Source organism: Erinaceus europaeus, chromosome 7 (genome assembly GCF_950295315.1).
Source record: "Erinaceus europaeus chromosome 7, mEriEur2.1, whole genome shotgun sequence".
Taxonomy (NCBI): Eukaryota; Metazoa; Chordata; class Mammalia; order Eulipotyphla; family Erinaceidae; genus Erinaceus; species Erinaceus europaeus.
Genome location: NC_080168.1, coordinates 92,887,820 through 92,902,504, shown reverse-complemented (window position 1 = coordinate 92,902,504; position 14,685 = coordinate 92,887,820). Strand labels below are relative to the sequence as shown.

The window sequence follows — 14,685 nt, the reverse complement described above, 5'->3', positions numbered from 1 at the left end:
TGATTCTATTATTAGGCATCATTAGAAATATCTTTTCACACAGATTTTCATTGTATTTTAATTGTTATAATGTTAGTATATGGAGTTGGGTGGTGGTACACCCTGGTGAACACACACGTTACCATGAGCAGGGGTCTGGGTTCAAGCCTCTGGTCCCCACCTGGAAGGGCAAAGCTTCGTGAGCAACTATGCAGTGCTACAAGTTTCCTCTCCCTCTCTTTCTCTCTCTCTCTTTCATTCTCTCTCTCTCTCTCCTTTTCTCTCTTTCCCTCTCTATTTCCCACTCCCCTATCAATTTCTCTCTTTCTTAACAAATAAAAGGGGGGAAATGGCCACCAGGAGTGGAGCAGTAGATTCATTGTATAGGCAGTGAACCCCAGTGATAACCCTGGTAACGATTTAAAAAAAAAATAGAGAGAGAGAAAGAAAGAATGTGCCAGGCAGTGACACACCTGATTGAGTCCACACGTCACAGTGCACAAGGACCCAGTTTCAAGCCCCCAGTCTCCACCTGTAGTGTCCTGTCAAATAAATAAATAAATAAATAAAATTTTAAAGAAAGGAAAAAAAAAAAGAATCACATGTGTACAAATATATAAACATTTCCCACAATTAACATTAAATCATAAGCAATTTTAGTGTTGCTATAATTTTCTTAAAAATTATTTTAACTGTTTCATTATGGAAATTTTCAAACCCCAAAAGTATATAAAATATATAAAGTGCCCATCTCAATGTCAGCAGTTACTAACATTTCATAACAATTATTTTAACAACTGCATTGTTATTATAAATAACACTGCAGGAAACATTTTCAGTCATATAATTTGTATTTTAGAGTATGTATTTAGGTGGAAATGCAAAGACAGATTATTCTATCAAAGATGATGACCACTATATTTGAGGACCTACTTTGTTAAATGTTTTTTTTGTTCATTTTAAGGGTTATTGAAATGCCTTATGCTTACCAGTGCTGTGCATTTGGACTATGTGAGAATGTCTATAAGATTTCTAATCAATGGAATAAAGGTGACAACAGCAGTACAGATGACCTTCATAGAAAAGATGTTGGAATGCTTCAAGTTCAGGGTAAGACCTGCTTTGAAACAGTAATGAAACTTTATCTGGGAAGGTCTTGAGAAGTCATCAAACAGATATCTGAGCTCCAAACATGTCCCTGGTTAACCACCCCAGCAAGCTGGAAATCAGTCTTCCTTTTTAAACACTCCCAAAGAAAAAGAAAACTCTCTCAGGACACACTGTAAAAATTCATCTATTCTGTGGGAGTCGGAGGTACCACAGCAGGTTAAGCACACGTGGCATGAAGCACAAGGACCTGTGTAAGGATCCCAGTTGGAGTCCCTGGCTCCCCACCTGCAGGGGAGTCGCTTCACCAATGGTGAAAGAGGTCTTCAGGTGTCTGTCTTTCTCTCCCCCTATCTGTCTTCCCTTCCTCTCTCCATGTCTCTCTGTCCTATCCAACAATGACGATATCAATAACTACAATAAAAAAGGGGGGGGCAACAAAAGGGAATAAATAAGTAAATGTTTAAAAAAAAAGTTCATCTATTCTGTATGTGAATTCTTAATACTTATAATTAGACACCCCCCCCCTTGAAGCATATTATATCCTTTGGGGTCTTGTTAACAATGAGATCAGCATTCCCACGAAGTTTTAAAAGGGCCTTATCCTTCTGGATCCCTTTTTCAAACGTGCAGTCATTGTCTTCTTTATGGGCTGGGGGAAGTGGAAGATGGAGACACTTTAGATTTCAGCGAAAGGACTTTGGAATTCAGCTTTGCATTCAACTACTTCCAAAACATTCTGCCCCTCTATCCCCCACAGGGGTGTATGTCAGGAGGGTAAAATGAGATAATGTCTGTGAACCACTTGGCTTTCCTTGAAGTAAGACCTTACTTAAGTAGACAGTAATGCACCTCAAACCACACCTGAGATAATGAGAAGTTGCTGGCACCCACATTCTTTTCTTTGCCAACATTGCAAGTTTTTACAGAGTCTGAACAGACTAGTTTTTCATCATTTGGGTCTTAATGGTGTGCTGTTTCCCAAGGAAAAATGATTCAGTTTGTCTGCAGATGACTGTAATGTCTCTTCCTGCACGCACACACACCAGCATAAGGAGCTCATATTTGACTTTTGGCTTCATCAAATAATACTAACACAATGCATTGCTTGTTCTTATTCTTTTGTTTTCTCTTGTGATTTTTTGTGAGAAAGATAACAGCACCACTCAGCTATGGCATATTTAGTGTTAAGAATTAAAACTCGGGAGTCGGCGGTAGCGCAGCAGGTTAAGCGCACGTGGCGCAAAGCTCAAGGACCAGCCTAAGGATTCCCTTTTGAGCCCTGGCTCCCCACCTGCAGGGGAGTCACTTCACAGGTGGTGAAGCAGGTCTGCAGGTATCTCTCTTTCTCTGCCCCCTCTGTCTTCCCCTCCTCTCTCCATTTCTCTTTGTCCTAACGACGATGACATCAATAACAGCAATAATAACTACAACAACAATAAAAAAAAGACAAGGGCAACAAAAGGGAAAATAAATAAATATTTTTTAAAAAAGAATGCTAAAAAAAAGAATTAAAACTCAGACTTCACACATGTAAGTCCTTTGTTCTGTCACTAAGATAGATTTTCTGCTTTTTCTTATTCTTGCTTTAGTTTACTTCTCCTCCTGCCTCATCGAGGCCTTTTTTTTTCTTTTTTAACTTTTTCATATAGAAAAAGTGAGACAGAGAGGCGGGGGTAGGGGAAGAAATGATAGCACAGAAGCCTACTTCAGTGCAGTGCAAGCCAGGCTCAATCTTGGCTCACACACATGGCAAAGCAGCACACTGCTCTTTCACCATTGTTTCTTAAGTTGAAAAAAAAAAAGTATTAGGGATATATTCATTGGTAGAACACAGAATTTACATGCCCACATCCCAGGTTTGAGACCTTATGCCAGAGTCAAGTCATGGTCTTTTTATTTTTCTCTTTCTCATAAAAGTAAAAAGAGAAATATTCTTCAGGGAGTCGGGCGGTAGCACAGCGGGTTAAGTGCAGGTGGCGCAAAGCACAAGGACCAGGACCGGAGTAAAGATACCGGTTCGAGCCCTCAGCTCCCCATCTGCAGGGGGGTCGCTTCACAGGCGGTGAAGCAAGTCTGCAGGTGTCTATCTTTCTCTCCCCCTCTCTGTCTTCCCCTCCTCTCCATTTCTCTCTGTCCTCCAACAACAACGACATCAATAATAACTACAACAATAAAACAACAAGGGCAACAAAAGGGAATAAATAAATATTTGAAAAATAATTAAAAAATATTCTTCAGGTTCAATTTCCTGTACCACAAGCCAGAGCTGAGTAGTGTTCTGTTAAAAATAAATAAGTATACAAAATATTGTACTTACTGTTGAATGTAAAACATTCCCCAATTAAAAAAATCAGAAATAAATAAATAAATATAAATAAACAAATAAATAAATACCTCTTAAAAACCAGTCGGGGAGTGGGGAAGGCACACCCATTAAGCATACACTTATCAGTGCATGGGAACCCAAGTTCAAGCCCTCTTCCCAACTGCAGGAGGAAGCTTCATGAGCAGTGAAGTAGGTCTGTAGGTCTCTCTCTCTCTCTCTCTCCTCCACTCTCAATTTCTCTCTGTTCTATCAAATCAGAAATAAGGGAGGGTAGGGAATGGCCGCTGAGAGCAGTGAATTCATTGTGCAGGCACCGAGCCCTAGCAATAACCCTGATGGCAATTAAAAAGTAAATAAATAGAGTATCTGTTATTCAGGTGTTATCCTAAGCACTGAAAGTACACAATGAACAGGAGATAAAAACTTTTCATGGGGAGTTGGGCGGTAGTGCAGCGGGTTAAGCGCAGGTGGCACAAAGTGTAAGGACTGGCATAAGGATCCCAGTTCGAGCCCCAAGCTCCCCACTTGCAGGGGAGTAGCTTCACAAGTGGTGAAGCAGGTCTTCAGGTGTCTTTCTCTCCCCCTCTCTGTCTTCCCCTCCTCTCTCCATTTCTCTCTGTCCTATCCAACAACGACAACAACAATAATAACTACAACAATAAAACAACAAGGGCAACAAAAGGGAATAAATAAATATGTTTTTAAAAAAACCTTTCATGGAGTTTTTGGTGTTGTTTTTGTTTCTTTCAGTAGGGGCTAACAGAGAAAGAGAGACTGAGAAAAGGAGAGATACCTACAGCACTGCTCCATCATTTGAGAAGCTTTCCTCTTCCCCCCACAGTTGGGGATCTATTTATTTATTTTTTAATATTTATTTATTTCATTTTTTTGTTGCCCTTGTTTTTATTGTTGTTGTAGTTATTGTTGTTGATGTCGTTGTTGTTGGATAGGACAGAGAGAAATGGAGAGAGGAGGGGAAGACAGAGAGGGGGAGAGAAAGACAGACATCTGCAGACCTGCTTCACCGCCTGTGAAGCGACTCCCCTGCAGGTGGGGAGCCGGGGGTTCGAACAGGGATCCTTACGCTGGTCCTTGTGCTTTGCGCCACATGCGCTTAACTTGCTGCACTACTGCCCAACTCCCCCAAGAGGGTTTATTTTTAAGAGCAGTTATTCTCTTGGGGAGATAAGAAATCAGACTCATGTGAGCAACATACTGGAATTACATGGAAACTTTGATAACCATATTCCATACCAAATTAATATATCAGCATCTTTGAAAAACTATTACATCACAAAACTCTTGCTTCATAAATAGTGAAATCAAGCTCCCAGCAGTTGTTTGGTTTGTCCTCTGTTAAGCAGAATTTCTTTTTGTAAATATTTTATTTATTTATTTATTTATTTATTTATTATTGGATAGAGACAGAAATTGAGAGTGGAGGGGGAGAGGGAAAGAGACAGAGAGACACCTGCAGCACTGCACTCATGAAGTTTCCCCCTGCAGGTGGGGACCAGGGGCTTGAACCTGGGTCCTTGTGCACTATAATGTGTGTGCTTAACCAGGTGTGCCACTGCCTGGCCCCAGCAGAATGTCTGAGAAGACTTCCTATTCTTCTTCCTCTCATATTCAGAGAACATGGCCCAGGACATCTTTACTATAGTTGTCTTAAGTGTTAGAAAATTGAGTTACCTACAGGGGGAAGCTTTACAAGTGGTAAAGCAGGGCTGCAGGTGTCTCTCTGTCTCTCTCCCTTTCTATCTCTCCCTCCCTTTTCAGTTTCTCTCTATCTCTATCTACTAATAAATAAATATTTTAAAAAGAAAGAAAGAAAATTGGGACTAGTGAAGAGAGAAGCTCAGAGCCTTTCTGACTTTGGTCCATGCAACTGGATACCATCATGAACTCCAGGAAATAAGAGGATCCTAAGAGAGCTTAGATGTCATGAATCTCAATCTCCCTTAGTTTCTGTTCACCTGGAAGGCTATGTCCTATAATCACTTGAGTAGAACATCCAAAGGTAACTCTAGAATAGATCTGTAAGGCTGGAAAAAGCACTATGTCCGGCCTTCAGTTCTCTTTGTGACACAAGATGTGTATGTGGCAACTACAGATCCTCCCTAGAACAGTGCCCCTAAATAAAAGAGATACAGAACTAATTGTTTCAGAACTTCTCTTTCTGGCAGATGAGCGTGACCTTGAAGACATCCTGCTTGACTTTGAGGATGACCTGAAACCCCTTCATTCAGTGCAGTGCTCACCTTCCCCAGGTGAGACTGGCTTGGGGGTGGGGGGACTTAGCAGCAGACCCACCACAGAAACCATCAGTCCCATTTTGGCTACACTTTGAATCAAAATCTGGCCCCCTTTGCGACTCTTTACTAGCCCTCTCCCCAGAGACCTGTAAAATACAAATGTTTGTTCCCTGAAGTTGATCTCCATTCATAAATAGAATTTTTGTAAGAAATTTTTAATTCAGATTAATAGAAACTAAAGAGTATATATAATTTTACAGTGATATCACTTGAAGTAATATGTAATAGTTTTCATCCATGTAACCTCTGATTTAAAAAAAAAGACTCTTTAAATAAATGACTCCTCTAAATAAAAGCTAGTTGTCAAAAGCAAATAACAGTTTATCCAGGCAAGTAAATATACATAAATGTATATGTATAGATAGATAAATTGATTGATTTCACCTAGTTATTCCCCTAAAATAGGATGGGCCAGTAGAAAAGAGAGAGAGCGCTGAGAAGGGTTGATATTTTATTTTCAACAGTTAGATTGTCCCTTGACCTTAAACATCAAATGCCACTCTGGGGCCAGAGAGACAGCTCATGGGTGCCTGCATTGCCATGCACACCACCAGGTTTAAGTCCTCACACTGTATGAGAGGTGCTATGGCAACAGAGAAAGCTTTGTGTTGTAGTGTCTCTCCCTATCCGTTTCTTTCTTGCCTCTCTCTGTGTCTCTTTATCTCCATTGAAAAAGTAGTGGTGAAATCATGTATGTGTGAGGCCCTGGTTCCACCATCACTGCAAAAAAAAAAAAAAAAAAAGTCAGTCTAAGCCTAAGACAAGATGGTTATAAAAACTTTTCATGGAGAGTCGGGCGGTAGCGCAGCCGGTTAAGCACACGTGGCGCAAAGCGCTAGGACCGGCTCCCCACCTGCAGGGGAGTCGCTTGACAGGCAGTGAAGCAGGTCTGCAAGTGTCTATCTTTCTCTACCCCCTCTGTCTTCCCCTCCTCTCTCCATTTCTCTCTGTCCTATCTAACAACTACGACATCAATAACAATAACAACTATAACTACAACAGTAAAACAACAAGGGCAACAAAAGGGAATAAATAAATATTAAAAAAAAAACTTTTCATGGGGAGTCGGGTGGTAGCTCAGCGGGTTAAGTGCATGTGGCACAAAGCGCAAGGACTGGTGTAAGGATCCCGGTTCAAGCCCCTGACTTCCCACCTGCAGGGGAGTCACTTCACAGGCGGTGAAGCAGGTCTGCAGGTGTCTGTCTTTCTCTCCCCCTCTCTATCTTCCCCTCCTCTCTCCATTTCTCTCTGTCCTATCCAACAACGACAACATAAAGAACAACAATAACTACAACTATAAAACAAGGGCAACAAAAGGGAATAAATAAATAATTAAAATAAATTTTTAAAAAGTATGGGGGGCAGGAGGTAGTGCAGCGCACAGACTGGTGTAAGGATCCTGGTTCAAGCCCCTGGCTCCCCATCTGCAAGGGGGTGGCTTCAAAAGTAGTGAAGCAGGTCTGCAGGTGTCTATCTTTCCCTCCCTTTCTTTGTCTTCCCCCCTCTCAATTTCTCTCTGTTCTATCCAACAAGCAACAGCAATAGCAATACTAACAATAATAAGGGCAACAACAGGCATGACAAAATGGGAAAAAATGGCTTCCAGGAGCAGTGGATTCATAGTGCAGCTACCGAACCCCAGAGATAACCCTAGAGAAAAAAAAAAATGTGTCTTCATGTGACTTAGACTTCCTCTTCTGGTATTATAGCATATGTCAGTATGATTTTCCTCCTCTGTATACAAAGCCTCCTGGAAGCATTCTGAAAAATTCTAATGAAAAGTCCATTTTCCCTGGCCCCAACACTGCTATAGTTGGGGCATCTAAATGGAGTGCTTTAAATCCCCCACCTCCAGGTCGAGGGAAATAGCATAATAGTTGTGCAAAAAACTTTCATGCTCAAGGATCCAAGGTCCCAGGTTCAATCCCCAAATGCCACCATAAGCCAGGGCTGAGAACTGCTCTGATTAAAAGGAAATAAATTCCCCAATTCCGTGTCTCTCTGTATAGATTGAAGACAGTAGCCCCTTGTATTCTTGCCCAGTGGATACTGAAGATCTGAGACAATAACCATGGTTTAAGAAAAAAAAAAAAGAATGCTGTGTGTGGTACTATGACTGTTATTGGACACTTAATTCTTGATGTCCTAATAAAATAAAGAAATATTTGGAAGGGGGGCGGGCAGTGAGTTAAGAGCGCATAGTACCAAGCATAAGAACCCACTCAAGGATACTGGTTCAAACCCTGCAGGGGAGTAGCTTCACAAGCAGTGAAGCAGATCTGTAGATGTCTATCGATAACCCTGGGGGAAAAATATATATATTTGGCAAAATTTGTGAGCCTTAAGTTGACGACCTTTTTTTTTTTCTTCCGTGTACCTTTAGGCCCCTTCAAACTATGTGAGTACCTGTTTGGCAGCTGGCTGATCAGAATCGGAGTGTGGACCATAGCAGTTCTGGCACTGACTTGTAACGCCCTGGTGGTGACTTTGACGGTGTTCCGAGCCCCTCTGTACCTTTCCTCCATAAAACTGCTCATCGGGTTAATCGCAGGGGCCAACATGCTCATGGGGGTGTCCAGCGCGGTACTGGCTGGTGTGGATGCTTTTACTTTTGGCAGCTTTGCACAACATGGCGCATGGTGGGAGCAGGGGGCTGGCTGCCAAGTCGTCGGGTTTTTGTCCATTTTCGCTTCGGAGTCGTCTGTTTTCCTGCTCACCCTGGCAGCTCTGGAGCGCGGGTTCTCTGTGAAGTGCGCAGCAAAGTTTGAAACGAAAGCTCCTTTTTGCAGTCTGAAAGCCATCATCGTGCTGTGCGCGCTGCTCGCCCTGACCATCGCCGTGGTGCCCCTGCTGGGCGGCAGTGAGTACAGCGCCTCCCCTCTCTGCCTCCCGCTGCCCTTTGGGGAGCCCAGCACCACCGGCTATATGGTGGCCCTGGTCTTGCTCAATTCCCTCTGCTTCCTCGTGATGACCATTACGTACACCAAGCTCTACTGCAATCTAGAGAAGGGAGACCTGGAAAATGTTTGGGACTGTTCTATGGTGAAGCACGTTGCTCTGTTGCTGTTCACCAACTGCATTCTTTACTGCCCAGTAGCTTTCTTATCCTTCTCTTCTTTGCTAAACCTCACGTTTATCAGTCCTGAAGTAGTTAAGTTTATCCTTCTGGTGGTTGTCCCACTTCCTGCATGTCTCAACCCACTTCTCTACATCCTCTTCAATCCCCATTTTAAAGAGGATCTGGGAGGCTTAGGAAAACAAACCCACTTCTGGACGAGATCAAAACACTCAAGCCTGATGTCCATTAATTCTGATGATGTTGAGAAACAGTCCTGTGATTCAACCCAAGCCTTGGTAACCTTCACCAGTGCGGGCATAGCCTATGACCTGCCATCCAATTCCGTGGCACCACCAGTTTACCCAATGACCGAAAGCTGTCATCTTTCTTCTGTGGCATTTGTCCCATGCCTCTAGCTAATATGCAACAGGAAAAAAAAAAAGTCTCTTTTTTCAAAAGCCGAATACCCCAAAAAATATGAGACTGAGTACATCAGAGCAGTCACACAAATGAGCGAAGTCAAAATTAGACTTCTTTATTATTTTAATTGAATCATATTTACACTCACTGGTCTAATGACTGGGATTCAGGGGATGGGGTAGTGAGAGCAGAAAAGCAGTTGCTTACAAAAAGAGTTTTAAGCCCCAAAGCCCCTAAACAAGTGGTTGGATGTATTAGGAAAATGGAGTTTTAAATGGTCTACCTTACTAAATAAAGGTGACAGGGATCTCATGACCACAGAGAGATATTTCAGTTTTCCTTTGTGTCTGCTTAAAGGGGCAGGCTCCTTCTAGGTCATTAGTTCACATACCCATACCTCTCTAGGCCTCCTGGGATAGAATGTGGTGGGTATTATTGACTCTTTCACATCATTTGTAGAGTTACAGGCTGTATGTATTAGTATTAGGGTGGTTCACCTTCAACAGAAAAAAAAATAAAACGGTTTACAGATATTTTGAAAGGAAAATGCCCTTAATGCTCAGACAACCCCTAAAGTAACCAGACACAGCTGAGAGTTGCCACTTCGAATTCAGTTTTAACCCCCTAGTGTCCAGAGCTCAGAAGAAAAGTCCATTGCTGGCGATGGATACACCTAGAAAAGATAATAAGCTGCCTGAGTGGGTGTGTGGTTTTCACAGGAGGCTTCAGCTGTCATTTTAAACTGATGTGTATCTTAGTGATCAAATATAGGCACAGCATACATTCAATCCACTGATCTAACTTCCATAGCCTCTCTGCTATCTCTAACAGCAGTGTCTGAATCCACTTGGGACCAGTTAATTTGGGAACATGTTATCCCATTTACTTAGCTTGGTGTTTGGCTGTGTTGTCTTTGGATCAACCCACATCATGTCAGGAATAGAACTTCTCTGCTTATTCCATATTTACTACATGTGCTACACGTTTGCAAAGGCAAAAATTATTAAGTTTGCTAAAGGTTGGAGGACTAATTCAAAACTTCTATTACTCAACATTAGTTTCATGAAAGCCAAGCCAAAAGACTGTTAGGTAGATTTATTTTTGTATAAGCATGTCTATTTCAATCAGATGTTTTAACTTGGAATTGAAAAAGATACATTTATGAGATGTTTTATAAAATGTGTAAATATAGAACTGTATTTATTACTCCAGTAAAGATTCAATAACACTAAGGACCATGATAATAGACCATGTACAGTGGCATATTTGTTCCATATATATTGTGTCTCTTTGCCCATTTTCTTTAAATTCATTAACTGTATATAGTATGTGTAAATGTACAGTACATGTAAATACAAACTCACTTTTCTATTGGGTGCAAAATAAATTTGTAATAAAAATGTATGACTATAAAGCAGATCATTTTCAAGTTTTTCCTTGGACCCTAGGCAAATGTTGTACTTCCTTGAAGTTTCTAGTTTGCTCTTTGAGTTTCTGCATTTCAATAATTTGGGCATTCGGGGGCCAGCAAAATAGCTCACTTAGTGGGCAGGTTTAGCGTGTGTGTGACCCAGTTTGAACCTGACCCCACCATACTGAAGGGAGTACAGCACAGAATGCTGTGGTGTCTTTCACACTCTCAACCTCTCTACATTCTCTGTCTTCATCTAAAATAAGTAAATAAATTTATTTACAATGATAACAGTGATTTAGGTGTTTGGGGACTTAAAAAGTAAAGATTCATGAACAGCAAATCAAAATATCTTCACCACCTCTTGGATTATTTTCATCGTGATTAATAAGTTTTTTTTTTTTTTATCATGCAAAATCACTGGATAAAGTTTATTGTCCCCAGTGGTAGTTTGGATTTCATAGTCAACAACTACTTCCTTTGAAGCATATAAAATGCAGGCAATTAGAAAGAAATGAATAAATAGCAAATTAACCTTTAAAAGTATTCAACATGAACATGAGTTTTCTTCAGTCTTCCTTTAAAGGAGATATATTTCATAACCATGCCAAGGTCAAACACAAGGACATGTGATTCCCAGAGTTACAAAGAAGCATACTGTTCCCCTTCAGTTCCCACCCCCCAACCCCCAAATGTTTTGCCAGACCCTCCCTGCTTCACTGGTGATTGCTGCTCTCCTCATTCAGGTTGTAAAATGAAATCCTCAAACACAGCACGATTGTGAAGATCAACCCACATTTACTTAACAAATCCAGGGGACTCTGCACTGAGTTGCTCACCCCACCCCTCAGCTGCATCCACCTAAGCCAGTTAGTAGGCTGAAAATGAGGTCCCTGCTGTGCAGTCCACCCACAAGTTGCTTTCACCTGAAACAAGGGCTATAATATAATGTCACCTTTCTTAGCCTAAGCAACATGTAAAATATGCCCCGGGGGGAGGGGGTGGCTGGAGATCATCAACAAGTGGCTTACCTGACAGAGTGTACCCACTACCACATGTGAGAACCCAGGTTTAAGCCCTAGGCCACCACATAGGAACCCCATGCTGGTTTGCAGTGGGGAAGCTTCAGGAGCAGGGCTATGGTATCTCTCCTTTTCTCTGTCTCTCTCCCTCTGTCTCTCACCCTAGAGGAAAGAAACGGGGAGTGAGGGGAATGACTGCCAGAAATGGTAGAGTCATGTAAGAAGTGAGCCCTTGCAATAAGTCTGGTGAAAAAAGAAAATTCTTCAAGAGAAGTAGATCTTAGTCTTTCTTTTCAGTAAACTTATTTGGGTGCCCAAAGTAGGAAATAAGTTCTGACTGCCCACTCCTTTCCTTTGAGAAAACACAGGTCAGCAATGTGATTTTAAAAAAGAGAGAGATAAAATGCACAAACTGTATTACTGTATTAGTAAAACCAGTCATAATATCCCTCATACTGAACACTGCTCCTTTCAGTGTCTGATAAACACCCTCCACTATAATAGAGTCAGAATAATTGAAAATAGATCTAGGAGTCAGGAAGTGACTCACTCCACAGAGCACACACTCCACCATGTATAAGGACCCAGGTTTGAGCCCCTGTTCACCACACAGGAAGCTTCATGAGCAGTGGAGCAGTGGTATCTCTCTGTTTCTGTCTCTCACCCTCTATCTTAAAAAGGCCCATAAAGAGGAGTAGAATATAGTGAAACTGTAGTAAGACAAAAGGAAGGAAGGAAGGAAGGAAGGAAGGAAGGAAGGAAAGAAGGAAGGAAGGAAGGAAGGAGATGAAAAGGAGAGGAGAGAGAGGGGAGGGGAGGAGAGGAGAGGAGAGGAGAGGAGAGGAGAGGAGAAGAGAGGAGAGGAGAGGAGAGGAGAGGAGAGGAGGAAGAAAGGAAGGAAGGAAGGAAGGAAGGAAGGGAGGGAGGGAAGGAGGGTAGAAGAAAGGAAGGAAACCTTGACTAAGAGGTTAAAATATTGATAGAACAGCAGCCAGGGAGATGGCTTCTCATGTAGAAGGTGCACAGAATTTGCACATGGGCTCCTGATTTGATCCCTAGTACTGTGTGTGGTTTAATAGTTCTCTGTTCTCCACACCTCATGGTTTTCTGTTCCCTCTATCTCTCTCTTGCAAAATAAATCTGAGGAACTCAGAAATGGAAGAAAAAGCAAAATACACAAGTTGGGGGTCTTATGCTACTAGTAGGCTAGAGTATTGTTGTGACAGTTTTTTCTTTGTTAAGTTTTTATTTGTAAAATGGAAACGCTGACAAGACCATAGGATAAGAGGGGTACAATTCCACACAATTCCTGCCACTGGAATTCCATATCCCATTCCCTTCCCTGATACCATTCCTATTCTTTAACCCTCTGAGAGCATGGACCAAGGGTCATTATGGGGTGCAGAAGGTAGAAGGTCTGGTTTCTGTAATTGCTTCCCCCACTAACATGGGCATTGACAGGTCTATCCATACTCCCAGCCTAGGTTGTGAAAGTTTTTTTCAGTGTTGCTCATTCAATGAATTCTGTGTGCCTATAGTGTGCACTAGTGTTCTATGCTTGGTGGCAACAAAACAAGGTCTAGAACTTGTACTTTATTAGAGGTATGTCTATGTGACAATAAGTAAATACAAACAAGAAAATAGCAGATGAAACAAGAAAGAAGAAAATGAAACTAAATAGCATGCCAGGAGTGAATGGCATGTTACTTTACATCCAGAGCTCAAAAAAGATCTTTCTGGAAAGGCAGACTTTAAAGTAGAATATATATTTTTTCTTGGTAGTAGAGTTAGACTGGCAGAAATAGGTCACAGCTGCATTCAAACTCCAACTATATGACTACATAGCAATCTGTAGTCAAAGTACTGAAGTGTTCTGTTTCAACATTCTCCTTTGCAAAATGGAAAGAATACCACCAATACCACTAAAGTGGGAATGTAAATAACCTAGTGCGATAAAACTCTCATCACAGCACCTGGACTGTAGTAAATATTTAACAAGTAGCTGTTGTTTTCTCCTTTGCTGACAACTCAATGGCACTGGCAAAGCAGAACTTTTCATTTTGCAGGGGATGTCAAATATAATCTTCTGAAAGATATATCTGGGGGTCGGGTGTTAGCACAGCAGGTTAAGTGCACTAGGACCGGCATAAGGAAGGATCCCAGTTCGAACGCCCGACTCCCCACCTGCAGGGGCGTCACTTCACAAGCGGTAAAGCAGGTCTGCAGATGTCTTTTTCTCCCCCTTGTCTTTTCCCTCCTTTCTCGATTTCTCTCTGTCCTATCCAACAACAACATCAATAACAACAATAATAATAACACAACAATGGCAACAAAAGGTAAAAAAACAGCCTCCTAGAGCAGTGGATTCATAGTGCAGACACCAAACCCCAGCAATAACCCTGAAGGAAAAAAAAAAAAGAGGATATATCTGAGAAAGTAATGGCTCTTCATGGTCATCAATTGTCGGGCCTTAAACCAGCCCCCCCCATGCTCCATGGCTGGCACTATGGTCTATTTACATAATCATTGTTTTGCCTGAAAGATCCCCACCATGTTATCCCCTCAGTGTATTGCTAATTCAGTTAAAACCATCGCAACAGTTGCTAAGGATGCTTCCACCTTCCCAGCATGCCTTTTGCCTCTCTCCACCCCCTTTCCTAGCCAATCCCGTTCCCGACTTGCCACTTCCCTTTTTACCCTATAAAGCCCGCTGCTGTTCCAATTTCACTCTCTTTCTCTTCCATGTCCTGACCTGGAGAAGAACAGGAGGGCAAAGCAGGAGGCGGCCATTTTGCTAGCTCCACATGGCCTAAACCCACTGTGCTCACACCCGACATGGGGTGTCCACATCAATAAAGAATTGTATTACCATGCCTCCATGAGTTCCTTGTCTCTCTAAGGAAGCTAGCCCGGCAAGCAATGAGGAGCTTGAACTAAAACTTTGGGTTTCTACTAAACTTTTTATTTTGCCCCCAGGGTTATTTCTGGGGTTCAGTGCCTGCACCATGAATCCACTGCTCCTGGAGGCCTTTTTTTTTTTTCCC

The 14,685-nt window shown here is 41.9% G+C and overlaps 1 protein-coding gene across 2 annotated transcripts in view; it reads left to right on the top strand.

Moving 5' to 3' along the window:
- Positions 1 to 9,349, top strand: part of LGR5 (leucine rich repeat containing G protein-coupled receptor 5) — a 157,545-nt gene extending 148,196 nt beyond the window's left edge. For both annotated transcript variants that reach the window (XM_007537593.3, XM_007537592.3), the window contains 3 exons: positions 944 to 1,089; positions 5,602 to 5,685; positions 8,114 to 9,349. In XM_007537593.3, coding sequence (XP_007537655.1) covers positions 944 to 1,089; positions 5,602 to 5,685; positions 8,114 to 9,204 — 1,321 coding nt within the window. In that variant the 3' untranslated portion in view covers positions 9,205 to 9,349. The remainder of the gene's footprint in view (positions 1 to 943; positions 1,090 to 5,601; positions 5,686 to 8,113) is intronic.
- The last annotated feature ends 5,336 nt before the right edge of the window (positions 9,350 to 14,685 follow it).